Below are 27,686 nucleotides of genomic sequence, written 5' to 3' on the forward strand. Positions count from 1 at the left end.
GAGGCGGGCGGACGGGGCGCAGCGCCTGGAGGGGGCGGGGCCGGGTGGGGCTTCGCGGTCGGCGGGCCAGCAGGGAGGGCGCCTTTGGCTTCCCCACCGGCCATGGAGCGGCTGACGTTGCCTCCCCGCGGCGCGGCGGCAGTGGACGAGTACCTGGAGTATAGGAGGTGAGGCTGTGGCTCCGGGCCGGCCCTTCGCCGCTCCGAGGGGCCACGATCCCTGGGCTGAGGGCGAGGGCAGGGGCCCGGCGGGTGTCCGCGGGGGTTCCCTGAATCTTTGCCTGGGTTGTTGGGGGAGGCCTAGATTAATTCCAGTTTCGTCTTTGCCTAATTAAATATTGTAGGGCCACGCAGTTCTATGCAATGATGAGTCTTCCGATGCCATTTAAGAAGTCCCTCTGCTCCCTTCCAAGAAGGATGGCTAACTCTAGTTGATACAGAGGTCCAACTGTTTTTTAAATGGCCATTGAAAACATTCACATCGAGTACTAGAGGCTATAGAAGTTAGCATGCATCAAATTAACCCAGTAATAGGGTCAACCGTGAACTTCTGAACGCACTCCCCACCCCGAGGTGCTGGTTTTAGGAGAAAGGCACCGACTGGTGTTTTGGTGTTCTGGAGAAACCCCTTCCGAAACTGGAAACGTAGGCGCTCCTTTGGCCTGAGGACCCGGCTAATTGTCCTGGGTCCTGACCGAGGCTGGTGCACCTGCAGCGACGCGCTCTTTTTCCGCTTCCTGGGGGTTTTGATCGTCCGGAATCTGGGCGGATGGGAAGTCCTGGAGAGGGCCGCCAGAGGACGCGGAGTTGGGGCTGGAGGATGTGTGTGTACAAGCAGAGGGGAGACGCTCCAGGCTCGGCCAGGGAGGCCGGAGCGAGCGACAGGGCCTCCTCTGCGGCATCGTGGGCGACCCAGATGACCCAGAGGTGTGCGCGCAGACGGCCCCCCAGCTGACTGCTCTCCCGCGCTCCGACTGCCCCGTTGGTGTAGTTTTCGGTAACCCTTAGAACTGCCTGGAGATTCTGAGCTAGAAGAATAAGGGCTAGGAGCTTGATGGGGTCAGTTCCCACGCCCGGTTCAGGGTCAGAACAACCACCATCCAGTCCTCGCGCAGAGCAGAGCCGGCTCCTTGAGCCTCCAGTTCTCCAGAGCTATTGCCTGGGAGCAAGTTGCTGGAGCTGGTGTTGACTGATAACTTGGATATTTAGATATGTGAATTGTGGGCCTCCAGTTAATTCTTGCCTAGCTCCGAACATGTTAGGGCAGACCTGGTGGGAAATTATGTATTTATTTATTTTATTGAGACAGGGTCTGACTCTTGCCCAGGCTGGAGTGCAGTGGCGCGATCTCGGCTCACCGCAATCTCCACCTCCTGGGTTCAAGTGATTCTCCTGCCTCAGCCTCCCGAGTAGCTGGGACTACAGGCGCCCAGTTGATTTTTGTATTTTCTGTAGAGACGGGATTTCACCATGTTGCCCAGGCTGGTCTTGAACTCCTGGGCTCCGCCCGCCTTGGCATCCTAAAGTGTTGGGATTACAGGCCTGAGCCACCGTGCCCAGCTGGGAAATTATTTTTGCAATCATAAATAACTTGAAACACTTCCCTCTGAAAGAGATTATTAGGTCCTTTACTGACGTCAGGATTTTAGAAAAGTGGGGAAAACAGGACTTGAGTGCCTAGATGTGAAAAGGTGGGCTGGGAAGGTGGGGTGGGAAGATGAGTCAAAATATGAGTTTAGAAGGAAACAAACTTTCCTTCCTAAGAGTTTTCCTGGATTTGGTCTTGTCTAGGTGCTTTGGTGGGAGTCAGTTGGGAGGGGAAGCATGCAGGCTTGTTACACTGTGGGAGTAACATATATACACATATATATTTATACATTTATATACAGGTATATAAATATATATATATATATTTTAGATAGAGTCTTGCTCTGCTGCCCAGTCTGGAGTGCAGTGGCGCTATCTCAGCTCACTGTAACCTCTGCCTCCATGGTTCAAGCAATTCTCAGTGCCTCAGTTTCCAGAGTAGTTGGGATTATAGGCGCCCACCACCACGCCCCGCTAATTTTTTCATTATTGGTAGAGACGGGGTTTTGCTATATTGGCCAGGCTGGTCTCGAACTCCTGACCTAAAGTGATCCGCCTGCTTCAGCCTCCCAAAGTGCTGGGATTACAGGTGTGAGCCACTGTGCTGTGAGTTTTAATCTGCATTTGAACAAGATCCCCTGGGGATTCTGTAAGTACAATAAAATTTGAGTTGCACTGGTTTAGTACTTAAATACCAATGACATCTTACTTTTAAAAGATCTTTTAAAGATCCGTATTTATCTTAAGATCTTAATACCTGTTGGTATTCTTAATAGGTACAAGAAAGTGAAATGGCCCAAAATTTAACTCAGAAATAAATGCCCTTTGTTTCTTTGCTATTATGTATCTAGATTGTCTGTGTAAAGAAGATAGTTTTGATTATTTCATAGCTTATACATTGGTTTTCCTTTTTTTAATGGCAAGCACATAGAGCAATGGTTTTTATTTTCTACCTCAGCTAAAGGCTTCAAAGTATGGAAAAAAGCATGTAGCATTCTACAAATATCACTTTTTGTGACTTTTCAAGGGGAGTATTTTCAGGGAGAAATGTCTTCAGTTTTGGAAAAACTTCTTTTAGGTGTGCTTTCTTTTCCTCCAGGGAGGCCAATTCTTAATTTCGTTTCATAGAAATAGTGGGGGCTTAATATTTTCCCATAAAATTTTGGGTTCTTACTTCTGAAATTAAACAATGATAAACCTGATTACCTAATACACAAATGTAGTTTGAGCTTTTTTTTTTTTTTTTTTTTTTTTTTTGAGACGGAGTCTTGCTGTGTCACCCAGGCTGGAGTGCAATGGCCAGATCTCGGCTCACTGCAAGCTCCGCCTCCCGGGTTCACGCCATTCTCCTGCCTCAGCCTCCCGAGTAGCTGGGACTACAGGCACCCGCCACCTCGCCCGGCTAGTTTTTTTTTTGTATTTTTTTATTAGAGACGGGGTTTCACCGTGTTAGCCAGGATGGTCTCGATCTCCTGACCTCGTGATCCGCCCGTCTCGGCCTCCCAAAGTGCTGGGATTACAGGCTTGAGCCACCGCGCCCGGCCTTTGCTGAACCAAGTGTGTATTTAGGTTCCACGTGTTTAAACCCCTGGCCAGGGTTTGGAGACAGGTATGGAAATTAGTCATATTGGCTTCTGCTTTGATATTTTTTGTACTTTTTTGGGATACATTTTCAAAGGAGGAAAATGTTAGAATTTTTAGCAGTTAAGGCTCTACCTTTAATGAGAAGAATGAGAATCTTTGCTTCAGTATCAAAGGAAAAACTGAGATGAATATGTGGTAATCCTCTGTTGATAAACCTGGATCAGTAAAGTTGCGTTATGAATTCATTGTTTTTCCTATTAATAACCCTCTTGTATAGGAAGTTAAGGGAGAAAAGATTTCTTTTCTCACCCATCACTAGGTTCATGGCTGAGGCACCTATGTTTCTGGATCAAACCAAGGGTTGGGCTGCTTATTCTCGTGGCCCAATAATGCGATTCAGACGAACTGGGAAAGAAGGGAGATTATTTCTGTAACTGGTTATAGGGAGAAGGCCTGGAAGATATTGGCAGACTAACTCAAAATTACAAAGTTTTCCAGAGCTTATATACCTTTTAAGCTATATGTTTATGTGTAAGTGTGCATTTATCTAAAGCCATAAATGATTAACTTCTAATCTATAACTAAGATCTGAGTCCTGAAGACCTTCCTCTGGAGCCTCAGTAATTTACTTAATTTAAATGGGTCCAGGTGCTGGGTGATTACTCTTGTCTTGTCTCGTGCTAAATCATGGAGGTTTGGGGAGTTCCTTCAGACCCCCAATAAACTTGTTTGTGGAGGTCTGGGGAGTTTCTTCAGACCCCCAATAAAACTTGTTTAGTCCTAAATGGGTCCTTTAAGAATTCCTTCGTTATCTTGTCATGCTGCAAGGCCCAGGAAAGGCCTGGGCAAAACTCTTTGTGGGCTGTTGTTACTTTCCAGCCTTTGTATAAGGACACTGGTTCTATCAGCTTTTAGTATTTAACTTCACCACTCAGTCAGTGCAGTAAAAGGTGTTACGGAGACCTGGCCTGCCACATCTGTCAGAAAAGACAGATTTATAAAATAAAAGCTTACAAATTTATTTAATATTTGCAGTGGCCTGGTCATAGCTCACCCGGAAAATAAATACTCAAAGTTTAAGAGGAATATATATTTTTATTGTAGAATTGTTGGTGAGGATGATGGAGGGAAACTTTTTACTCCTGAAGAATATGAAGAATACAAAAGAAAAGTTTTACCTCTGCGCTTACAAAACAGATTATTTGTGAGCTGGCGGTCACCAACAGGGATGGATTGTAAACTTGTGGGCCCAGAGACACTGTGCTTTTGTACACATAGGTAAGATACTTTATTGCAAAGTTTTTTGATAATTAGAAAATAAAAAGCTAAGCATATCTTACTTCTACAAATTGTGATGACTGAGAAACATTTAACAATTGTCCTTTATGTAGTAGAGTAGAAATTATCAGCTGGGGATGGCGGCTCACATCTGTTATCCCAGAACTTTGGGAGGCCGAGGCAGAAGGACTGCTTGAGCCCAGGAGTTCTAGTCTGCAGTGAGCTGTGATTGTGCAACTGCATTCCATCCTGGGTGACAGAGAGTGAAACCTTGTCTCTTAAACAAAAATTGGCCGGGCGCAGTGGCTCATACCTGTAATTCCAGCACTTTGGGAGGCCGAGGTGAGCGGATCACTAGGTCAGGAGTTCAAGATCAGTCTGGCCAACATAGTGAAACCCTGTGTCTACTGAAAATACAAAAAATTAGCCGAGTGTGGTGGCACGCGCCTGTAATCCTAGCTACTTGGGAGGCTGAGGCAGGAGAATTGCTTGAACCTGGGAGGTGAGGTTGCAGTGAGCCAAAATCATGCCACTGTACACCAGCCTGGGTGACAAGTATGAGGCTCTGTCTCAAAACAAAACAAAATAAAACAAAAAAATGAAACAAACCCCACAAAAATTATCTAAAGGTTTTTAAAGCTATAATTAAAATTTTTCCATCATATCCTATTAGCGCTCATCATGGAGTCTTACCATCTTAAGCAGTTCTCTTGCCATTGGTAAAAATGTTTGGCCCTGTGGCTTTGCCAGGGGTCTTTCAGTTTGACTGGGGAGCAGAGTCTACCTACATCTCACATCACTGGAGAAGGTAGAGAATGGGTCATCAGACTGAGGAACTACTTTAAGCATTGCTTGAATTGGCCCACACTGATCATGCTGTCCATCTATAAGTATAAACATTTCTCCTCAAATTTACTAATGGCCTTTTTTATACCTTAAGGATCTGCTATGTTGATACCTCTCTTTAAACAAACAAGCACACTGCTTTGCATTACAAATGGTCATGTTCCAAGAAAAGTGCCTAAAGGAAAGGAAGTAAGTGAGGCTCCAGTTTTTGACTTGAGTTGTCTGTATCTGAACTTTGCGTTTTGCTGTGTGTGTGCTCTACTTTAAATTTTGCTACTGTCTTACAGTTGTAAAGTTCAGAATACCTAAGCTGCTTCACAGAAAAGTCTCTGAACCTATTCCATGTTTTCAGGCAGCAACTTTAACTTTCGGTTCCAAGAGGAACCACCCTATTCTGATAGCAATTTCTGGGGCTCTTTCACAGAGACTCTTTGTATAGTTGCTATTTAGAGTTGCAGTTTGCCAGAGTTTGTTAGGCAGTTGCTAGGATGAGTAATGTTGTATATAGATTGACTATAAATTTATTTAGCAACCCCAGCTAAAAACACTGAGGAGGAATGGAGGATAAGAGATGTGTTGATATCTTTCAGAATTAAAGAGGGGTTTGGTAAGTTTGTGATAGTTTTATAATTTATTCTTACACAAATTTAGTGCCACTTTCTAATCTCTGTATAACTTATACAGCATGGACTTGAACATCAGAACTGATCCAACTCAACTTTTTTTTTTTTTTGAGACAGGGTTTTACTCTGTCACTCAGGTTGGAGTACAGTGGCATTATCTTTGCTCATTGCAGCCTCGACCTCCTGGGCTCTAGCGATCCTTTGACCTCAGCCTCCCAAGTAGCTGGGGCCAGAGACACTGTGTTTTTGTACAGTTCTTATACTGTTTTTCTTGGCGTGTGCCACCACATCCAGCTAATTTTTGTATTTTTTTGTAGAGAAGTGGTTTGGCTTTATTGCCCAGACTCCTGGGCTCAAGTGATCTGTCTACCTTGGACTTTCCAAAGTACTCAGATTACACATGTGTGCCACCATGCTCAGCTGACCCAACTCAACTTTGATGGAGAAGTTATTGTATTTAGTACTGATCCACTCAGTGAGATTTCTTCCAAACTTTTCCCCCAACCATAAAAGTGATATATGATTATTAAGGAAAATGGGGGATATATAGAAACAGAATATATTCTATATACAATATAGAGAAGCAGCTCACTACCCAAAGCCAGCTGCTAGTTTTGTTTTGTTTTGTTTTTTTTACAATATCTGTATGACTTTTTCTTTTTCCTTTTTTTTTTTTTTGAGACAGAGTTTCACTCTTCTTGCCCAGGCTGGAGTGCAATGGCATGATCTTGGCTCACTACAACCTCTACCTCATGGGTTCAAGCGATTCTCCTGCCTCAGCCTCCCAAGTAGCTGGGACTACAGTCATGCACCACCATTCCCAGCTAATTTTGTATTTTTAGCAGAGATGGGGATTCTCCATGTTGGTTAGGCTGCTCTCGAACTCCTAGCCTCAGGTGATCCTGAGGCTGCCTCCCCTGCCTTGGCCTCCCAAAGTGCTGGGATTACAGGCATGAGCCACTGTGCCCGGCCTGACTTTTTCTTTACATGGTTCATTTAACTGTTGTTAATTATGTGTTTGCGTAAAATACTGAGCCACTTTTTAATGACAGAAATCACAGAAATATGTTTCCACGTTGTTATGTGCTGGTCAAAAACAAGATTTTAAACACCTGCCAGCTAGTCCAGCTAGTCCAGTGGTGTTTATCTGTGTTCTCCGGAGCTGTGAGAGAGCCTTGAGGGTGTGCCAGGTGGAACGGCGGGTTAGAAGGGGAAACTCTATTCTGTTCTTCCTCTTGCTCTAACCAATTCTGCATTTGTTTTATGTATTCTCGTTCTATAAAAGATGTTATTTGACAAAGGGGTTTCACTGCTAAAAGGTTTGAAAACCTGTTGTCTAGTAATTTACTTACTAGTTCTTTTATGTTGTGTGGGTGTGTGTATCATGTAGCTGATGTAAGTACTATTGCTAATATTATTGGTATGCATAAAGCTTTTTCTATAAATGGAATTATTTTCTTAGGGTATATTTTCCAAAAATGAAATTTCTGGTTCAAATAATGGACCTTTTAACATTTCTTGAAACATTATTAAATAGCATTTGTTCTTTTGTAACACTCTTTTTTTCTTTTTTGAGACAGAACCTCACTCTGTTGCCCAGGCTGGAGTACAGTGACGCAATCTCAGCTCACTGCAACCTCTGCCTCCCGGGTTCAAGGGATTCTCCTGCCTCAGGCTCTCGAGTAGCTGAGACTACAGGCATGCACCACCATGCCTGGCTAATTTTTGTATTTTTAGAAGAGACGGGGTTTCATCGTGTTGCCCAGGTTGGTCTCGAACTCCTGAGCTCAAGTGATCCACCTGCCTTGGCCTCCCAAAGTGCTGGGATTACAGGCATGTGCCACTGGCACCTGGCCCTTTCGTAACAGTCTTGATAACATTGTGTATTACATATAGTTTTAAAAAACTTTGACTCTTTTTGCTAAGTTAAAATGGTATCTCATTTTAATTTGGATTTTTCTTTGATTAATATTGAGAATAATAAATTTAGTATTATTTTACTGAATATCACCTATGAGAAGAAAGTGAGTGGTCTTATTTAAGAAAATCACAGTAGTATAAGGAGGAGCTTTGGCTTTCAAAAATATTGATAATTTATTTTGAAGTCAAAAGTTATATTAAAATAAATTACATAAATACGCGTTTATTGAATGTATTTCTATTTTAAGTAGCAAACATATGGAAATAAATTTAAGTAATGCATTTTGATAAAAATAACATTCTTTTCTCTTTTTTTTGAGACAGAGTTTTGCTCTTGTTGCCCAGGCTGGAGTGCAATGGCGCGATCTTGGCTCACCGCAACCTCTGCCTCCTGGGTTCAAGCAATTCTCCTGCCTCAGCCTCCTGAGTAGCTGGGGTTACAGGCATGTGCCATAATGGCCAGCTAGTTTTGTATTTTTAGTAGAAACGGGGTTTCTCTATGTTGGTCAGGCTGGTCTCGAACTCCCAACCTCAGGTGATCCACCTGACTCGGCCCCCCAAAGTGCTAGGATTACAGGCCTGAGCCACTGCACCCGACCTGAACTTTTTCATACTCTTAGGTTGTGCTTCTATATTAAGGAATCTGTAGAGGTAAGTGTTTTGAGGAAATTATATAATTATTCTTTGTATTGCTGTGAAACAGCTTCTGAAATAACTAAAAATAGAAATCTAAAAGAGTGAAGATTTCCTCTGACCAAAGCAACATAGCTGATACAAGTACTATATGTAGGAGAGTTTATTTTCACCTTACTATGAAGAATAATAAAACAATAATAATTAAAAAAATCGTATCTGCCTTTAATATAATAGAAATTGTAATTTTTGATAATACCTGTATTGTGTTCAGATTTCTCTCTCTCTTTTTTTTAGGTATAAACAACATAAAACTGACTTGGAAACGATTCCTCAGCAGCGCCCCATTGATCTGCCCTGCCGAGTGACTGGCTGCCAATGCAGGGCTTACCTTTATGTCCCCTTGAATGGCAGCCAGCCCATTCGCTGCAGGTGCAAACACTTTGCTGATCAGCACAGTGCTGCGCCTGGCTTTATGTGCAATATATGTGAGTTATATAATTATAAACACATAAACTCAGAATGTTTATACGTCTTCCTTGAATATTTAACGTGCCTTTGTACTGGTTGTAGAGTTAATATTCAATTGTATTAGTTGTGGAGTTAACATTCAGTTATAGCGTTAACATGAAACAACTAAGGAAAATTCAATGGATAGATACTCTAAGATTTCATTTTTGTGGAAGAATTCAGAGTTAATGGTATGCTTGATAATCATAAACCCTCATTTCATGTAGTTCAGATAATTTAAGTAATAGTAATGGATTTTAAAGAATTACCAGATGTAGGGGCCGGGCGCGGTGGCTCAAGCCTGTAATCCCAGCACTTTGGGAGGCCGAGACGGGCGGATCACGAGTTCAGGAGATCGAGACCATCCTGGCTAATCCGTTGAAACCCTGTCTCTATACAAAAAACTAGCCGGACGAGGTGGCGGGCGCCTGTAGTCGCAGCTACTCGGGAGGCTGAGGCGGGAGAATGGTGTAAACCTGGGAGGCGGAGCTTGCAGTGAGCTGAGATCCGGCCACTGCACTCCAGCCTGGGTGACACAGCGAGACTCCGTCTCAAAAAAAAAAAAAAAAAAAGAAAAGAAAAAAAAAAAAAGAATTACCAGATGTGATCTGATTCAAATTTTCGAATACGGGAGTTGAATCAGCTAAATTCTATTCATAGATTTTAAAAAAGCATTTTATAAGTCAAAAAATTTTTATGGCTTGCTGATAGATTAACATAGCATGATCATTTTAATACTTTGTTTGCAGTAGCACCCTTACCTTAATACCTGTACCCAAATTCCAACCTCTACGCCTTTTGCCCTTACACTGGATCATCCATTGAACTAGGTAGAGTGCTAGTCCATTAGTTTCCTTCAGGAGATAGTCAATCCAGTTGTTTTTATAGTAGTTTGAGTTGAAATCTTATGATGAAGTATATAATAAAATATTTTTAATGACAGTGGCAGGAATAAATGTTTCATTGGCTGAATATGGAAGTAGTTGGAGAAAACTGATTTATTTATATGCCTTGGTTCATATATATATATAAAAAATAATTATTGTTATTTTTTAACAGAGTTTTGCTCTTGTCACTCAGGCTGGAGTGCAGTGGTGTGATCTCGGCTCACTGCAACCTCTGCCTCCAGGGTTCAAGTGATTCTCCTGCCTCAGCCTCCCAAGTAGCTGAGATTATAGGCACCCGCCACCACACCTGGCTAATTTTTGTGTTTTTAGTAGAGACAGGGTTTTACCATGTTGGCCAGGCTGTTCTCAAACCCCTGACCTCAAGTGATCTCCCTACCTTAGCCTTCCAAAGTGCTGGGATTCCAGGTGTGAGCCACTGCGCCTGGCTGTTCCCATATGTTTGTCAGAGGTGTGAGTGGGTAAAGATTTTGTTAATGGTATATTCTGGCCTCCATTACAATATGGCTTGATTTTTTTCATACAACAACTTTGTTAAGACATAATTCACATGTCATATAATTAACCTATTTAAAATGTGCAGCTTCATGATTTTTTATAATCAGCATGAATGTTGTGTAACCACCAGCACAATACACTTCAGAACATTTTTCTCACCCCAAAAAGAAACTCCATATTCACTAGGAGTCATTCCTTACTTTGCTCTCTCCCCAGCCCTAGGCAACCCATACTCTACTTTCTGTTTCTGGACTTGCCTATTCTGGACATTTTATATAAGTAGAATCATAGAATATGTGGTCTTTTGTGACTGACTTCTTTCATTTAGCATGATGTTTTCATGATTCATCCATGTAGCCTATATCAATACTTCTTTCCTTTTTATTGCTGAACAAGATTCCACTACACCCTTTCTGTGTCTACAGATTGGCCTTCCAATTTGGCTTTTATGGGGAGTTGATCTGTAGGAAGATTTCTACATTATCTCTTCACCTGGTCCTGGCCACTGGGCTGTCCCTGCCATGCCGCTTATAATTCCGTTTTTGAGGAGAGGGCCTGCATTACCTGGCTCTTCAATTTCTTTTAGTCCTTGTGTTTTGCAGTTTTTTTTTTTTTCCTGTGTTGTATCCGGTTACTACTTTAGCATGTTTTAGAAGTAAGAACAGTGGCTAGGAAGGAGTTCAGTGGCTGGAGGTAAGAGTTACAGGGGCCAGAGGATCTAGATTCAGCTGGCTTTTGCCAGGCTAAGTGTCTTTAGGGTAGACAACATAGGACCTTTAAGAATTTAACTCCCTTTACATCTTGATTCAGGTTCCAAGTGTTCAGGATTCCATAGCTGCTTCACTTGTGCTTGTGGTCAGCCTGCATATGCCCATGACACAGTAGTGGAAACTAAGCAAGAAAGATTGGCTCAGGGAAAACCAGTGGGACAGGATGTTCCTTATGCAGCCATGGGAGGATTAACTGGTTTCAGCTCGCTGGCGGAAGGCTACATGCGGTTAGATGACAGTGGGATTGGTAAGTGATGCTATGTGAAATGTGAGCCCATCGTATTGTTTTTATGTATGCTAGCAATAGTGAAGGCTTATCTTTCTTAAGCACTTCATAGTATTTTTCTTTCAGAAAACATTCTCTCATTTGATTTTTATTTTTTAAAAGAGGTTTTTAAAATTTTTATTTTATTTTTTATTTTTTCAGACCTATTTAGTATCCAAGAAAGAGGTTTTATTGCTACCATACAATGTATTGTCATTATAGAATTTAGAAAGCACGTGGCAGAGATCATTCTCATCCCAATACTTGTACTCAAATTTGAATCCACATCTCCATTGTTTGAAATAGCTGAATAATATTTATTTTATTTGATATGATATAGTTTACCTGTTACTCTACTGTATGTAACTTATGCTATTGTATCCATTTCATTTTGGAAACAGTAGGCTTATGTTCATGTGTGTATATGAACATACATGTATATACATGTAATCACTTCTGTAGTAAAATATGTATGTGTGTGCACACACATATATCTTCTTGCATACATATATGTTGTAAATAATGTAGGGAAAGTTTAATAGGATCTATTCTAAACTGTTAAAGGTAGATGGATCCTTCTGAGAGCTGAGTGGGACTGGGGAGCAGAATGTGTTCCCTGTCTGCTCGAAACACTTGTGTGTAAGTTTTTTTTTTTTTTCTGTTTTACAACAAGCATGTATTTTTTCATTTAAAAATTACATAAATACAAGTGTATATTTTCTTTTCTTTTTTTGTTTTTTTTGAGACAGAGTTTCACTCTCGTGGCCCAGGCTGGAGTGCAATGGTGCGATCTCGGCTCACTGCAACCTCAGCCTCACAGGTTCAAGCGATTCTCCTGCCTCAGCCTCCCGAGTAGCCGGGATTACAGGCATGTGCCACCACACCTGGCTAATTTTGTATTTTTAGTAGAGATGGAGTTTCTCCATGTTGGTCAGGCTGGTCTCAAACTCCCGACCTCAGGTGATCCGCCTGCCTCAGCCTCCCAAAGTGCTGGGATTACAGGTGTGAGCCACTATGCCAGGCCCATACAAGTGTGTATTTTCTTGTAAAATATTCAAACATTAGAAATTAAGTGGAAAAAAAAGAAAAATTAATTGCAAAGCACCCTTGAATACTTCTCTTTGTCTGATTCTTTCCCCGAGGGTAATTTGCTATCATCAATTAATTTTTCTCTTTAACATACAATTTTACTATTTACTTTTTAATTTTTAAAAATTATTTGTATTTATTGTTTAAGAGATAGGGTCTTGCTATGGTGCCCAGGCTAGGTTTGAACTCCTGGGCTCAAGCGATCCTCCAGTCTCAGCCTTCCTAGTAGCTGGGATTACAGGCATGCATCACCATACCTGGCTTTACTTGTTTTTTAGCTTAGAAAAATGTAAAGGCCTGTTGTGTCAGGACACACAAGTCTACTTCGTTCTTTTTAACTGCTGTATGGTATTCCACACTATAGATATAGCAGTTTATCTAATCATTTCCTTGTTCATGACATTTAGATTTCCATCTTTTTTTGCCATTACAAGCAATCTTGCCAAGAAAATCCTTGAATTTGTCTGCCTGTATCCTTACATGAATTTGACTCTAAGGTAGATAGAGAGAAGTAAAACTACTGGAGCATGTTAACCTGTAAAATTCTAATACATTCTGCCAAAATGTCCTCCAAAAATGCTCTGCTTGTGTTTACTTCTTCTACTGATGCTTTAGCTTGCCTATTTCCTCACATTTAGGCTAATTATTGATATTATTAAACTTGATTTTTTTGCCAGTCTGATGTGTAAAATTGTCGTTGTTGTTTCAATTTGATTTCCCTGGTTATTTGTGAGACAGGGATCTTTTCATATTTATTGGCCATTTCACTTTCTGTGAATGGCCTATTCATATCCCTTGCTCATTTTTTTTTGTTTTTATCTTTTATCATTGACTTATAGGAAGTCTTTTTATTATTCTGTATTTTTTTTTGTTATTTATTTTGCAGACATTTTCTCTCAACCTGTCATTTGTCTTTTAACTTAATTTTTTTTTTCTTTACAGTTTAAAAATTTTGGAGACAGGCCTTTCCTATTTCAGTTTTATAAATATATTCTCTTGCATTTTATTTTAGTATTTTTTTATGTTTAGCTTTTTCATATATCTGTAATTTATTTTTTGTGAAAGTGTGAGGTAGATGTGTCTAACTTCAGTTTTTGTCTAAATTGATGGCCAGTTATTCAAGCACCATTCTTTCCCAAATCATCTGACACTCTACCGTATTCTTTATTTTTATTTTACTTTAAGTTCTGGGATACGTGTGCAGAACATGCAGGTTTGTTACATAGGTATACATGTGCCATGGTGATATGCTGCAGCTATCAACCTGTCGTCTAGGTTTTAAGCCCTGCATGCGTTAGCTATTTGTACTAATGCCCTCCCTCCGCTCGCCTCCCACCCTCCGACAGGCCCCTATGTGTGATGTTCCCCTATCTGTGTCCATGTATTCTCATTGTTCAACTCCCACTTGTGAGTGAGAGCATGCGGTGTTTAGTTTTCTGTTCCTGCATTAGTTTGCTGAGAATGATGGCTTCCAGCTTCATCCATGTCTCTGCAAAGTACATGAACTCATTCTTTTTTATGGCTGCATAGTATTCCATGGAAACTCTACCATATTCTGTCATATTCTCCATTTTGTACCATTGGCCCATTTGTCTATCCTGTGCCAATATTTTATACATATATATATATTTATTTTTTTGTGATAGCTTCCTGGTATGTCATGATATTTGATGTGGTAAATTCCTCGTCTTTGTGATTATTTTCAAGATTGTCTTGATATTTTTGTGCATTTTCTCTTCTAGGTAATTTTATAACTAGCTTCTTAAATTTCATAAGTAAATTCTTCTGTAGTTTTATGGGTGCGTAATTGTGTTAGGTTCAAGCAACAGCTAAAGAAAACCCAACTACCAGTGTCAAAAAATGATGATGATGATCATGTTTGATGACTGCAACTTTGTACTACCAGCAGTTGTTTGAGCCACATCACATATATTATTTCACTTAATCCTCACAACAACTCTGTGAGTTAGATTATTATTCCTAGTTTACAGATGAGGATACGCAGCACAGAGAAGTAAAATAACATGCTCAGTGTTATTCAACTAAGAAGTAGCAGGGTTGGGTTCAACCCGAAGATTTCTGTGGGCTCCCTAGTCTGCCACATTGTTGGCTATTTGTGTACAGCTACTATATTGTTTTTGTTACTGCAGCTTTATAATAAATAAATTAGTTAATATTTATGACTTCATTTTATTGCTTCAGAATTTTCCTGACCTATTCTTACGTTTTAATTCTTTCAGAACTTTGGCATCATTTTGTTAAGGTATAAACACTCTATTATTTTAATTGAGATCACACTGAATATGTAGATGAATGTAGAAATAATTTTTTTTTCTTTTTAAGATGGGGTTTTGCTTTGTTTCCCAGGCTGGACTGCAGTAATATGATTATAGCTCACTGCAGCCTTGAACTCCTGGGCTCAAGCAGTCCTCCCACCCAACCTCCTGAGTAGTTGCAACTATGGGCGCATGCCACTATGCCTGGCTAATATTTTACGTTTTATATTTTTTTTAGAGACAGAGTCTTACTGTGTTGCTCAGGTTGGTCTCAAACTCCTAAGGTCAAGTAATCTTCCCACCTCAGACTCCTGAGTAGCTGGGACTACAGGTGTAAGCCACCATGTAGAACTGATATTTTTAAATAGTATCTTTTCATTTATTTGTCTGTACAGCTAAGTGGAATTCTGAAGTTGTTATCCCAGAAGGCTTGCACAACCTTATTAAGTTTATTTCTAGGTATTTAATTTTTTTTGAGATGGTGTCTCGTTCTGTCTCCCAGGCTGGAGTGCAGTGGCATGATCTTGGCTCACTGCAATCTCTGCCTCCTGGGTTCAAGTGATTCTCCTGCCTCAGCCTCCTGAGTAGCTGGGATTACAGGTGCGTGCCACCATGCCCGGCTAATTTTTGTATTTTTAGTGGAGGCGTGGTTTTACCATGTTGGCCAGGCTGGTCCCGAACTCCTGACCTCAGGTGATCTGCCTGCCTCGGCCTCCCAAAGTGCTGGGATTACAGGTGTAAGCCACCATTCCTGGCCAATTTTTTTTCATTAGTATCATACATGAGATATTTTTTCTTCCATTATATCTTCTTACTGATTATTGTTTGTTTATAAAAAAGCAAAAGTGTTTCATTGCTTTTGTTACCATTCTTATTACTTAATCTTAGAGTTTTTACTCAATTTTTAGTTTATTTTTAAAAAATAATGTTTTTGCCTCTTCCTTCCCAATATTTATGACTCTTATTCTTGACCAGTCAAAATGGCTAGTACTTCCAGAACAATGCTAAATAATGGTGGTAGCTGGCGTCTTTGCCTTTTAGAGACTTCTAGTATTTTAACACTAAGTATCTTCAAAGGTATAGTCATGTGCCACTAAACGATGGGGATACATTCTGGAAAATGCATTGTTAGTTGATGTTTGTTATGTGAACATCATAGAGTGTACTTACATAAACCTAGATGGTGGAGTGTACTACACACCTAGCTACGTGGTATAGTCTTTTGTTCCTAGGCAACAAACTTGTTCATCATGCTACTGTACTGAATGCTGTAGACAGTTGTAACACAATGGTGAGTATTTGTATATTTAAATTTTTCTAAATATAGAAAAGGTACAGTAAAAATATGGCATAAAAAAATAAAATGGGCCATGTGCAGTGGCTCATGCCTGTAATCCCAGCATTTTGGAAGGCTGAGGCAGGCAGATCGCTTGAGCCCAGGAGTTTGAGACCAGCCTGGGCAACATGGCGAAACCATGTCTCTACAAAAATACAAAAAATTATTCGGGCATGGTATTGTGTGTGTGCCTGTAATCCCAGCTACTTGGTGAGGGCTGAGGTGAGAGGATCACGTGAGCCTGGGATGTAGAGGTTGCAATGAGCTGTGATGGCACCATTACCCTCCAGCCTGGGTGACAGAGCGAGACCCTGCCTCAAAATAAATCAATAAAATGTTACACTATTATAGGGCAGCCCTATTATAATCTTATGGGGCCACCATTGTATATGCAGCCCATTGGTGACTAAAATGTCTTATGTGACACATGATTTTATAGAGAAAGGAAACCTCTTCCTTTTGGTCCATGAAAGAAGGTGGGGTGAAGAAAGGTGAGAGTTAAGGAGAGGAAATATAAGATGTTTTTGTTCTGATTTCAGGTGTAAAGGAACCTAGGGGCAGAGGGACTCCAGATCTATTAGCCATGTAGATACCTAGACCAAGGAAACCTCTTGCTGGAATTTGGTTCCTTTTTGATGTGGAAAGAGTCCATAATTTCCAGCTCTCTGGGGGTGTGAGAAGGCAGCTGACCTGTGAGTCAGTGGGCCAGCCATGCTGTCTATCATAGCAGGGGGCAGAGCTGGGGGTGGGTCCCCTAATCTGGGGGACTCAATAGAGGAAGTGACAGGTATTGAGGGAGTCTATACTTACAGTGGGAGCAAGCATAAGGCTACCAGGCCCTATCAAGCTGAGAGACCAACTTATTAAATTCAAGTTGAGCATTTGAGATCAGTAGCACTTGCAACCGCCAGAGGGCAGCACAAGGACCTGCGTGGGCCAGAGCCTTCTCTCATATTCCCACATGCCCCATCGGAGCCACTGGGGATGGAGGGGGCGGCGTGGGGAGAGGCGGAGCAATCATCCCACACTGTTTATAAGATGAGGCTAACTTCTAACCCAGTTAGGACCAAAAGTTCACTTTTTCCTTCACCTGTGGTATAGAGATAGCAGTGTGGGGGGAAGGTGGTGGTTTGTGAAGAAGGCAGAGCAGCTACACATTTTCTCCGAAGCTTCCTTCCTTTTGGTCCAGAAGTCAATGTATTTAGCAATTAGTCTTTCTAGTTTATGGTTTGGAGTTGTGGATGTTTCCTCATTTCACTGAAGAAGGCACTTTCTTCTTTATTTTTCATACTTTGTTTTCAGATGGCTTCCTAGTAAGGAATAAAGTAAAAATACACTTATTCTACCCTTTTCAGCCAGAGGTTCCTTATTATGAATGTCTTGCTTTTGATAGTGTTTTATAAGTATTACATATTAGGGTTTTGAACTTCTATGCTAACATAGGTACATAATATTCTTTTCTTCTGTGAAAAAAGTTCTCAGAAATGTGCAGAATACTTTTACCCATTTGCTTTTACTTTATGTGTCAGATAAAAATCTAAATAAAAAGACAGAGTCTCACTGTGTTGCCCAGGCCGGATCCAGTGAAGTGATGTGATCATAGCTCACTGCAGCCTCAAATTCCTGGGCTCAAGTGATCTTCCTGCTTTACCCTTCCAGGGAGGTAGGACTACAGGCACACACCACCATGTCCAACTAATTTTTGTATTTTTTTTGTGTGTAGAGATGGGGTCTCCCTATGTTGCCAAGACTGGTCTTGAACTCCTGGCCTCAAGCAATCCTCTTGCTTTGGCTTTCCAAAGTGTTAAGATTACAGGCGTGAGCCATTACACCCAGTCTAATTTTTTTTTTTCTTTTTATAGAAGGAATTTCTAATGATTCTGCTGAGGTTCCAATTTATTTATATTAGAAGTAATAACTTGTAGGCCGGGCGCGGTGGCTCAAGCCTGTAATCCCAGCACTTTGGGAGGCTGAGACGGGCGGATCACGAGGTCAGGAGATCGAGACCATCCTGGCTAACATGGTGAAACCCCGTCTCTACTAAAAAATACAAAAAACTAGCCGGGCGAGGTGGCGAGCGCCTGTAGTCCCAGCTACTCAGGAGGCTGAGGCAGGAGAATGGCGTAAACCGGGAGGCGGAGCTTGCAGTGAGCTGAGATCCGGCCACTGCACTCCAGCCTGGGCGACAGAGCAAGACTCCGTCTCAAAAAAAAAAAAAAAAAAAAAAAAAAAAAAAAAGGAGTAATAACTTGTTTGTATCCCTGTAAATATTTAATTTTTATTCTCCATGTATTGTTTTCTCAGGTGCACCTTCGGTTGAATTTTTAGAATCTCCCATTACGGCAGTAGACAACCCATTCCTAAAAGCATTTCAAGCATCATCTAGTTCTTCTCCAGAGACATTAACAGATGGTAATGAAATGAAGTTTAGAACTGTTTTTGGATGTAGTAAATTAGAATATGGAGCTTTGATTTGTTTTCTAGGCATCTCTCTTTTTTTCATTATTACGATAATTTAACTTCAAGTTAAGCTATCATTTTACTTTCTTTTATGTAAGCCACACACTGAGAAAAAGCAAGCAACTTCATTTTGTGTTGGGAAAAATAGCTAACTCCGAGAATTTAAAGGATTCTGGTAATACTATAATTTGAAGTTTTAAACCTTGTTCTGGTACATGCTTTGGTGTCTGAATAAGAGGGCCCTCTGGTGGACTAATTGCCTTTGGGTTTTCCCAAAGAGGCGTAACCCAGTGATAACCATAGGTTAGCAGAGTTTTATCATTTATAAATTAAGAGCAGGTACAATTCATTTTTAAGCACCAGTATTCTATATTTCCCTTATTGAAAACAAGAAGAATAAATTTGTATGACTTATTAGGTATTTAAAATTTAGTATTTTAGAATGTTTTAAAATGAGAATTTTCTTTGATTTATCTGTATTTTCATACATCTAGACATTCCCCATAAGGGATTTTAAGGCTGCTTGCAAAAAAGCAACATACAACTTAGTACGTAGTGATGAAATATATATAGAAGTAAGAAGCCAAGAAAAGGACACAACTGTGGCAGCTTTCAAGGTTGATGTAATTACTTTGTTTAAACTTCAGTTTTGACTGAGTTTAGTGGCAGCCAAGGCACAGAGGAAAGTGCAGTCAATTATATGTTTTTCTTTCTTAGACAGGAGGAAGCCTGAGTTCTTCAGTGCTAATGAATGTTACACCAATGCTGGATTTTTTTTTTTTTTTTTGAGACAAGTTCTTGCTCTGTTGTCCAAGCTGGTGTGCAGTGGTGTGATCATGGCTCACTGTTACCTTGAACTCCAGGGCTCAAGTGATCTTCCTGCCTCAGCCTTCCACATAACTAGGAGTACAGGTGTGCCCCCACACCTGGGTAATTAAAAAAACTTTTTTTTTTTTTTTTTTTTTTTTTTTGCAGCAGGGTCTTGCTTTGTTGACTAGTTTGGTCTCAAACTCCTGGCCTCTAGCTATCCTCCTGCCTCAGCTTCCCAAAGCAGTGGGATTGTAGCTATGTATCACTGCTCCTGGCCTGGCATGCTGGATTTTAAGTCAGTGTAGTGATCCTCAGTGATTAGTGGCTAAAGTAAAAGTTGCTGCTGTATTTCAGCAAATACAGCAGATGTTTGCTTGTTTCTGATAGTCACCTTTTCTTTCTTTCTATTTTTTTTTTTTTTGAGATGGAGTCTTGCTCTGTCGCCCAGGCTGGAGTGCAGTGGCCAGATCTCAGCTCACTGCAAGCTCCGCCTCCCGGGTTTACGCCATCCTCCTGCCTCAGCCTCCTGAGTAGCTGGGACTACAGGCGCGTGCCACCTCGCCCGGCTAGCTTTTTGTGTTTTTTAGTAGAGATGGGGTTTCACCGTGTTAGCCAGGATGGTCTCAATCTCCTGACCTTGTGATCTGCCCGTCTTGGCCTCCCAAAGTGCTGGGATTACAGGCTTGAGCCACCGCGCCCGGCTTCTATTTTTTTTTTTTTTTTTTGAGACAGAGTCTTGCTCTGTTACCCAGGCTGGAGTATAGTGGTGTGATCTTGGCTCACTGCAACCTCCACCTCCCTGGCTCAAGTGATCTCTCACCTCAGCCTCCTGAGTAGCTGGGACTACAGGAATGCACCACCATGTCCAGCTAAATTTTGAATTTTTTGTAGAGATAGGGTTTTGCCATGTTGCTCAGGCTGGTCTCGAACTCCTGAGCTCAAGCAATCCACCTGCCTCCACCTCCCAAAGTGCTGGGACTACAGGTGTGAATCACTGCACCTGGCCTGATAGTCACCTTTGAAGAGTTGGGGTATACCATTTTACTAGATAAATAGTAATATGCCATTATAATGCAACTCAATGTAGATGAGTCTGGAAGAGGTTTGGCTCAAATGGTCCCACATGATCCAGGGATATACCCAGAGTTTCCAGAGGAATGGGTAGATAACACTTATTCTAAACATCCATCCCTTCTGACTCTTCTCAGTAAGACTTTTGTGAAAGATAGTCGACAGACTGTAGCTGTACTCTGGTGATTGTCTGGAGTTACATGTTGCTGATTGGGGGTGAATTCATATGCTTTAGAAACTGAAGCGTGAGCGTTCAGGTTGCTATTCTGCTTTGGAAATGAAGGGACCCAGTGAAGATATTCACTTGCAACGAAGGTGAACTTTTCTATGAAATTAGGCTCTTGGGGCACCTACCAAGAAAACCAGACTTTTTCCTACAGAAGCAATTTTAAAAATTCCTTTCAGCATGTAAATTAGTGCTTGATCCATTTTACAAAGTGAGTACCGTGAAACATGGATAAAATAGTTGAGTTTTGAAACATTTTGAAGCAGGTACTATCATTACTATGGTTGCCAATACCAAACCTCAATAATTACTTTTGTGCATTATCTCAAAGTGTAACATGGATTTCTAGTTATAAAATGTAAAAAGTAGTGGGACAAAACTAAGTGTACTCTTATATGGAATAGCTATTTAATATGAACTGTGGACTGTTTGGGAATGTTTGCTAGTGAAAAACACTTTTGTCCTGTGATGCCATTCTCTCTAAAAAGAGAGAATTAGGTAGTATGACCAATTATTCATTTAGGCCATTTTTAGTTTGAAAAATAAAACATTATCACCTGGCAGGAGAAAATTTTCTTTCTTTTATTTCAGGGGAATATGTAATGATATAAATACATTACTTAGATTTTTTTTTCCTTGTTAGTAGGTACAAGTAGTCAAGTTTCTTCATTAAGGAGACCTGAAGAGGATGATATGGCTTTCTTTGAGAGACGATACCAGGAAAGGGTAGGTTTTTGAGGAAATCCACTTGCATTAAGCATTTACTTGTAGCAAAAGCACTAGAATGATTATATATTGAATGTGGAACATCCTTGAAAATAATTTATAAAGTCTTTACTCACAGTTGGTATTAGGCCTTGAGGCTTATTAGAATAATTTACGCAGAAACAGGGCTAGAGAATAACATGATATTTAATACACTGGTTTATTTATGAAGGCCATAAAGATTGGATAAATGTGCAAATAAAATTGTCAGTAATAAACATCAATATCAGCAGATTTGTAAATTATATGTATCTTGAATTTCTTTTTTTATACGTGTACCTTTATTTTTTATTTAAAAATATTTGTCAAATAAAGATTGAGTATATTTTGAATTCTTTTTTTTTTTTTTTTTGAGACGGAGCCTTTCTCTGTTACCCAGGCTGGAGTGCAGTGGTGCCATCTCGGCTCACTGCAAGCTCCGCCTCCCGGGTTCACGCCATTCTCCTACCGCAGCCTCCGGAGTAGCTGGGACTACAGGCGCCCGCCACCACACCCAGCTAATTTTTTGTATTTTTAGTAGAGATGAGGTTTCACCGTGTTAGCCAGGATGGTCTCGATCTCCTGAACTCACGATTCGCCTGCCTCGGCCTCCCAAAGGAGTGGCTTTACAGGCGTGAGCGACCGCGCCTGGCGTCTGTTTTGAATTCTTAATATGTATTACTTATTCTTCTTAGAGGCTTTTAGGTGTATCCAGACTCGTTCAAATTACCCAATACACACCTGGGCGCAGAGGCTCACGCCTGTAATCCCAGCACTTTGGGAGGCCAAGGCAGGCGGATCACCTGAGGTTAGGAGTTTGGGACCAGGCTGTCCAACATGGGGAGACCCCGTCTCTACTAAAAAAAAATACAAAAATTAGCCGGTCATGGTGGTGTAGGCCTGTAATTCCAGCTATTTGGGAGGCTGAGGCAGGAGAATCGCTTGAACCTGGGAGGCAGAGATTACAGTGAGCCAAGATTGTGCCACTGCGCTCCAGCCTGGGTGACAGTGAAACTCCATGTAAAAAAAAAAAAAAAATTACCCAATATTCTTTAAGAAACGGAACATTAAACATAAACATATTTTAACAATTTCCAGGGCTCAACAAGTGAAGTCTTGATGTGTTCACAGCTGTAAGTGAAAGTGACTCAGTTCACCAGGGTGTAAATGCCTTGGAGATAAGCACAGTGTTTTATTCATCTTTATATTTTCCCTAGCACCTAGCACAGTGCTTTGTGTGTGATAGGTTTTTAGTGAATTATGAATTTATGGAAAATTAAAAAAGTTAACACAAATATAATTGATACTTTCATACATGTCAACTTCTTATACTTTTGATATGTTTCATGGCCATGTTCATATTTGAGAGTTTTATTTTGTTTTTTTGTTTTACTAGATGAAAGAATGTTGGCTTAATGAGGTGTGGGGAATAGTATTTCAGCCACATGGCTGCAAGTACTTTCTTTAGGGTTGTTGTTTCGTGGACATCATTATCTCTCCAGCCGGGTAATAAACTCCACAAAAGTAAAGATACTCCCGCCACTTTTTGTTGTATCCTGTACGACTCTTAGACAAGAGCTTGTTGAGTAACTGAAAGGATGGAAAAAGTTGAACATTAAGTAAATTCAGGAAGTAAGTTGGAGACAGAGTAGCTTAAGAATTTTGAAGTCGAAGGGGAAAGGACAGAATTTAAGTCAGAGCTAGAAAATAGAGATTTCTGCAGTGATGGAAGCATTCTATATCCATGCTTTAGTCAGTCTCCATATGGGGCTCTATAAGGCTAAATTTAAATTTTAAAAATTAAATGTTTATTTCCTCAGTCATACCAATCACATTTCAAGTGCTTAGTAGCCACACGTGGCTAGTGGCTTCCTTATTGGATAGCACAAGGCATTTCCATCCCTGCAGAAAGTTCTTTTCAAAAGTTGTGGTTTAAGGGTCTGTTTGGGCTGCTGTAACAAAATACCGTAAAGCTGGGTGGGTTATCAACAATAGAAATTTATTGCTCACAGTTTCAGAGACTGGGAAGTCTAATCAAGGTGCCGGCAGATTTGGTGTCTCGTGGAGGCCTGCTTCCTGGTCCGCAGATAGCATCTTCTTGCTGTGTCCTCATATGGTAAAAGGGGCATGATGGGTCTTGAGGCCTCTTTTATAAGGACACTTATCCCATTCATGAGGGCTCTGCACTCATGATCTAATCACTGCCCACAGGGCCCATCTCCTAATACCGCTACATTGGAGGTTAGGATTTCAACATGAATTTTGTGGGGATAAAAACATTCAGACCATAGCAAGGGGAAAGAGGTGTGGTAGGATGTCAGCGAGGGAGATGAAATGGTCAGAGTGATGGAAGAAAAGGCAACTTTTGCAGCAGCATCAGGGTATAAAGTTATAATCAAATCACTCTTCATTTTTGGAATACACACACTCACGGCCAAGTTTTAGTTTTTCCTCACAGGCTTATGGGAGACTGGATTCTAGAATTCCTTCCATCCCTTCTCCAGAAACCTGGAGTTTTGACTGCTTTGAAAACATGCCAATGGTGTTTGCTTGTGAGAAGATAAGGAGAGGAATTCTTATCTGTGAATGTTTTAAAGGATATACGTGGCCTGTCAAGATTGTTTATTATAGGCTGGGTGTATTATGCCTGTAATCCCAGCACTTTGGGAGGCCGAGGTGGGCAGATTATGAGGTCAGGAGTTTGAGACCAGCCTGGCCAACACGGTGAAACCACATCTCTACTAAACACACACACACACACACACAGACACACACACACACACACACACACACACACACACAGAGTTAGCTGGGCATGGTGGCATGCGCCTGTAATCCCAGCTACTCAGGAGGCTGAGGCAGGAGAATCGCTTGAACCCAGGAGGCAAGGTTGTAGTGAGCCGAGATTGTGCTACTGCACTCCAGCCTGGGCGACAGAGCAGCACTCTGTCTTGGGGAAAAAAAAAAATAACATAAACCTGGAATTTATGGATTTATGAGATGTAGTTTATAACTTTCTAGCCTCTGTGATTTGTAGATTTATGAGATACAGCTTATAAACTTTCCACCATGTGTGATTAATGGAGTATAAAAACTAAGAAGCCTATACCTAAATAACTTCTTCTGAGGTGACACGTACCATACGTGCTATTAGTAGTCGTCTTTTACTCCAAAACCATTTGGATCATTAGGAAGCTGTGTGTCTGATAGTTCAGAGCCTCTCGCAAGAGCAATGCCATGTGTGTATCTGGTTTTTGCTTGCATTCTTTGCTAATCATTGGCAACATCTGGCAGGGAAGAATCTATGCTGAGTGTAAGTGGGCTTTGATGAGTGAGACCTCTGTGGTAACATAGTTTACCCACTGCTTTTAGATCCTCTTGAGAAGTTGCTTTTCTATATCAGTTCAAGTTATTTTCTTCTGCTGTGGATGATTCTTGGTCTCTTTTCCCCAAGAAAGGAGAATTTTATTAAGGAAACAAATATCAAAGGTCTGCTAGGTGCAAAGCACTGTATTCCTGCCAGGAAATTTAAAAAACAAAAGAAAACAACAAAAATAAAAACAAAAAAACAAAACAAACAAAAGAAAGAGGAGCAGGTATCTTTGCTTTTAAGACTCTAGATGGTTTGCTGAGGCGGTGGCTCACGCCTGTAATTCCAGCACTTCGGTAGGCCGAGGTGGGCCGATCACTTGAGGTCAGGCATTCAAGATGAGCCTGGTGAACATGGTGTAAACCCATCTCAACTAAAAATACGAAAATTAGCTGGGTGTGATGGTGCATGCCTGTAATCCCAGCTACTTGGGAGGCTGAGGCAGGAGAATCACTTGAACCTGGGAGGCAGAGGTTGCAATGAGTTGAGATTGTGCTACTGCACTCCAGCCTGGGCGACAGAGCGAGACTGTCTCAAAAAGAAAAAAAAAAAAAAGACTAGATGGTTGATGGATGTGTTTGCTACGTACTATTTCAAATGACAAACACTGCTTTGGTTTTTGTTTGTATTTTGGCATCTTTGCTTCTTAAAAATTTATGTTTCTACAAATCTAGCACTTGGCTTTAAATGAGTGAGGAAAAGGGTCTAGCATTTATCGAGTGCTTAAGTGCCTAGATCTTTATATATATTATTTACAGCTTTAGAACAACCCTGAGGAGTAGCTATTACTATGACATTTTTTTTTTACAAATGTAAAACTGTTAAATAAATTGCCCCAAATGCTTAATAAATGGTAGAAGTAGGATTCACTTTCTCTTCTATTTGACATCAAAACCTATAATTTTTGCCCTAGAATAGGGTATTTTTTGGGGGTCCTTCAGATGACCTGTTGTTTGATACGGTTTGCAAGAATGATATGAGTGTATGGTGTCCGAATGAGGTTCCCAACCCAACTCAAAGAGGCGAGAGAGGGAATAAATGTGGAGGAGACAGAGGTTGGATTAATCTGGTTTTATGATTGGAAGCTTGTATTACTTGCAGTTTGATAAGATTGGATAGACTGGTTTTACCAGGTCTCTCCTGGTTTCTTGATATTATTCCTATCAGTTCAGAAGGTCGGAGGCCCTGCCTTCTACCATGGGCCCTGACTTGCTCTCCCCTTCTCTTGCAGAGGTAAGGCAGTGGGGTTGCCTCTGGAAATTGGTGTGTGTGAATGTGAGTGGTAGTGAGTAGGAGGCAGGTTGGATTTGTGTTCTCTGGGGTCTTTAATCCCCTGGAAAAGGTCTCTATGTGTCTAAAAAGTTAGAAGGCCACTGCTTAGGGTATGTGTGCTGCTTTTTTGCTTTAACTACAATGGAGGAGGAAAAGGCTTTTAGAAAGGTAACTGGGAATATAGAAACCAGAATTATAGGAAACTATCCTTAAAGCAGTCCACGTTCCAGAGAGAATCCAGCTGGATTAGGTGCATTATATAACTCTGTAGGGAATGTGCATAGGCTGGATGTAAGTTTAGTCATTTTAGCACTTGTAATTTTAGTGGCAATTGAAATTAATTTTTTTTCTCTAAAGCAATATTCATGTTACTTTTATTAAAATGCTTCTGTAAAATTAAAATAAAACCATTTAAAAATGTGTAATTATGTCCCTTTAACAGATTTTGGCTTTTGTATTTAGCAGCTTAATAACTGTGGAATGGTTGTGACATGAATCTGAATGAGTTTTCTGCAAGTTTTTATTTTCTTTAGAATGGTTTACAAGTTATATCAATAAATATGTTAAATTTACAGATGAAAATGGAAAAGGCTGCTAAGTGGAAAGGAAAAGCTCCATTGCCATCAGCTACAAAACCTTCATGAAGACTATTGGATAAATTAAAACCATCATCCAAGTATCTTTTTCATGTTTATTTAAATGTAATAATACAGTTTATTTTTCCTGAAATGATTTACTTTTTTTTTTTTTTTTTTTTTTTACTGTATAAATGTCTTTTGGGATGTTTCCTTAATTTATTTAAATAACTAAAAATGCCTATTACTTTTGTCAAAACTCATAATTTACTACTTTGTATGTACCTTTCTCTCTCCTGACAAATGAGGTTATTTTATATGAGTCAGTCTGAGAGTACAGTAAATGTTTTTAGTACATAATAATTTAACTGTTTCAGGCTATTTAAACAAAGATATTATCAAGGGTTTCGGACAAATATATAAGAGCCACTTTTTTGTCATTCAAAATAGTAAGTTAAAAACAAGAAAACAAAGCAAACAAAAAATAGTTAAAATCTTTTTTTTATTTTTCAAACTTTGTAATGTTATGCTTTTAAATAAAAAATGTATCTTAAAATTATACAACCATTTTCTAGTGATATTACTGATTTTTTTTTTCAATCATCTTTCTTAGGCCGAAGCTATCTACTGATTTTTAAGTTGTGTTGTCAACTACCCATTGTCTGTAACGTACGTACTGGACACATCTTGTGTGCCACTGCAAATCCTCTTGGCCCCATTTCTTACTCCATTACTGCTGTGGAACACTTTCCAGCAGACTTCTGATAGTGGAAGCCATTTGATGGCACCTTGTCTTGGGCCCATGTCACGGCTCTCTTGCTTCCTTCTGCAGGGATCTTCTGACACTGTGGCTTGGGATGTCCACTGGAACCCCACTGTATCATACATATGCAGCCCAAAGATGTTGGGGAGCTAGTGACTTTGGGGCCACTCTTGACTAATGGGAGGTGGAAGCCCGATAGATAAGTGCTCTCCCTTCCCTCTGCTGGGAAGACAGTTCTGCAATGCATTTCATAAACTTCCTCAGAAAATCCTATCA

At 40.5% G+C, this 27,686-nt stretch overlaps 1 protein-coding gene across 2 annotated transcripts; it reads left to right on the plus strand.

Moving 5' to 3' along the window:
- On the plus strand, nt 1-27,205 carry FAM221A (family with sequence similarity 221 member A). Of its 2 annotated transcripts, none has more exons than XM_050783138.1 (7): nt 1-167; nt 4,275-4,448; nt 8,768-8,958; nt 11,194-11,400; nt 18,424-18,531; nt 21,330-21,412; nt 26,648-27,205. In XM_050783138.1, the coding sequence occupies exons 1-7, from the start codon at nt 103-105 to the stop codon at nt 26,714-26,716; spliced, it is 897 nt and encodes a 298-aa protein (XP_050639095.1). In that variant the 5' UTR covers nt 1-102; the 3' UTR covers nt 26,717-27,205. The 2 variants fall into 2 exon arrangements, with proteins under 2 accessions (XP_050639095.1, XP_050639096.1); XM_050783139.1 differs by having other exon boundaries at nt 45-167; nt 21,333-21,412.
- The last annotated feature ends 481 nt before the right edge of the window (nt 27,206-27,686 follow it).

Source organism: Macaca thibetana, chromosome 3, assembly GCF_024542745.1.
Source record: "Macaca thibetana thibetana isolate TM-01 chromosome 3, ASM2454274v1, whole genome shotgun sequence".
Lineage (NCBI taxonomy): Eukaryota > Metazoa > Chordata > Mammalia > Primates > Cercopithecidae > Macaca > Macaca thibetana.

Excerpts from the sequence above, each read along its gene's own strand:
- FAM221A (XM_050783138.1), top strand. The coding sequence starts at position 103 with ATGGAGCGGCTGACGTTGCCTCCCCGCGGCGCGGCGGCAGTGGACGAG. Across the intron at positions 4,449-8,767 it reads CTGTGCTTTTGTACACATAG|GTATAAACAACATAAAACTG; the intron begins GTAAGATACTTT and ends TCTTTTTTTTAG. Across the intron at positions 11,401-18,423 it reads GTTAGATGACAGTGGGATTG|GTGCACCTTCGGTTGAATTT; the intron begins GTAAGTGATGCT and ends TTGTTTTCTCAG.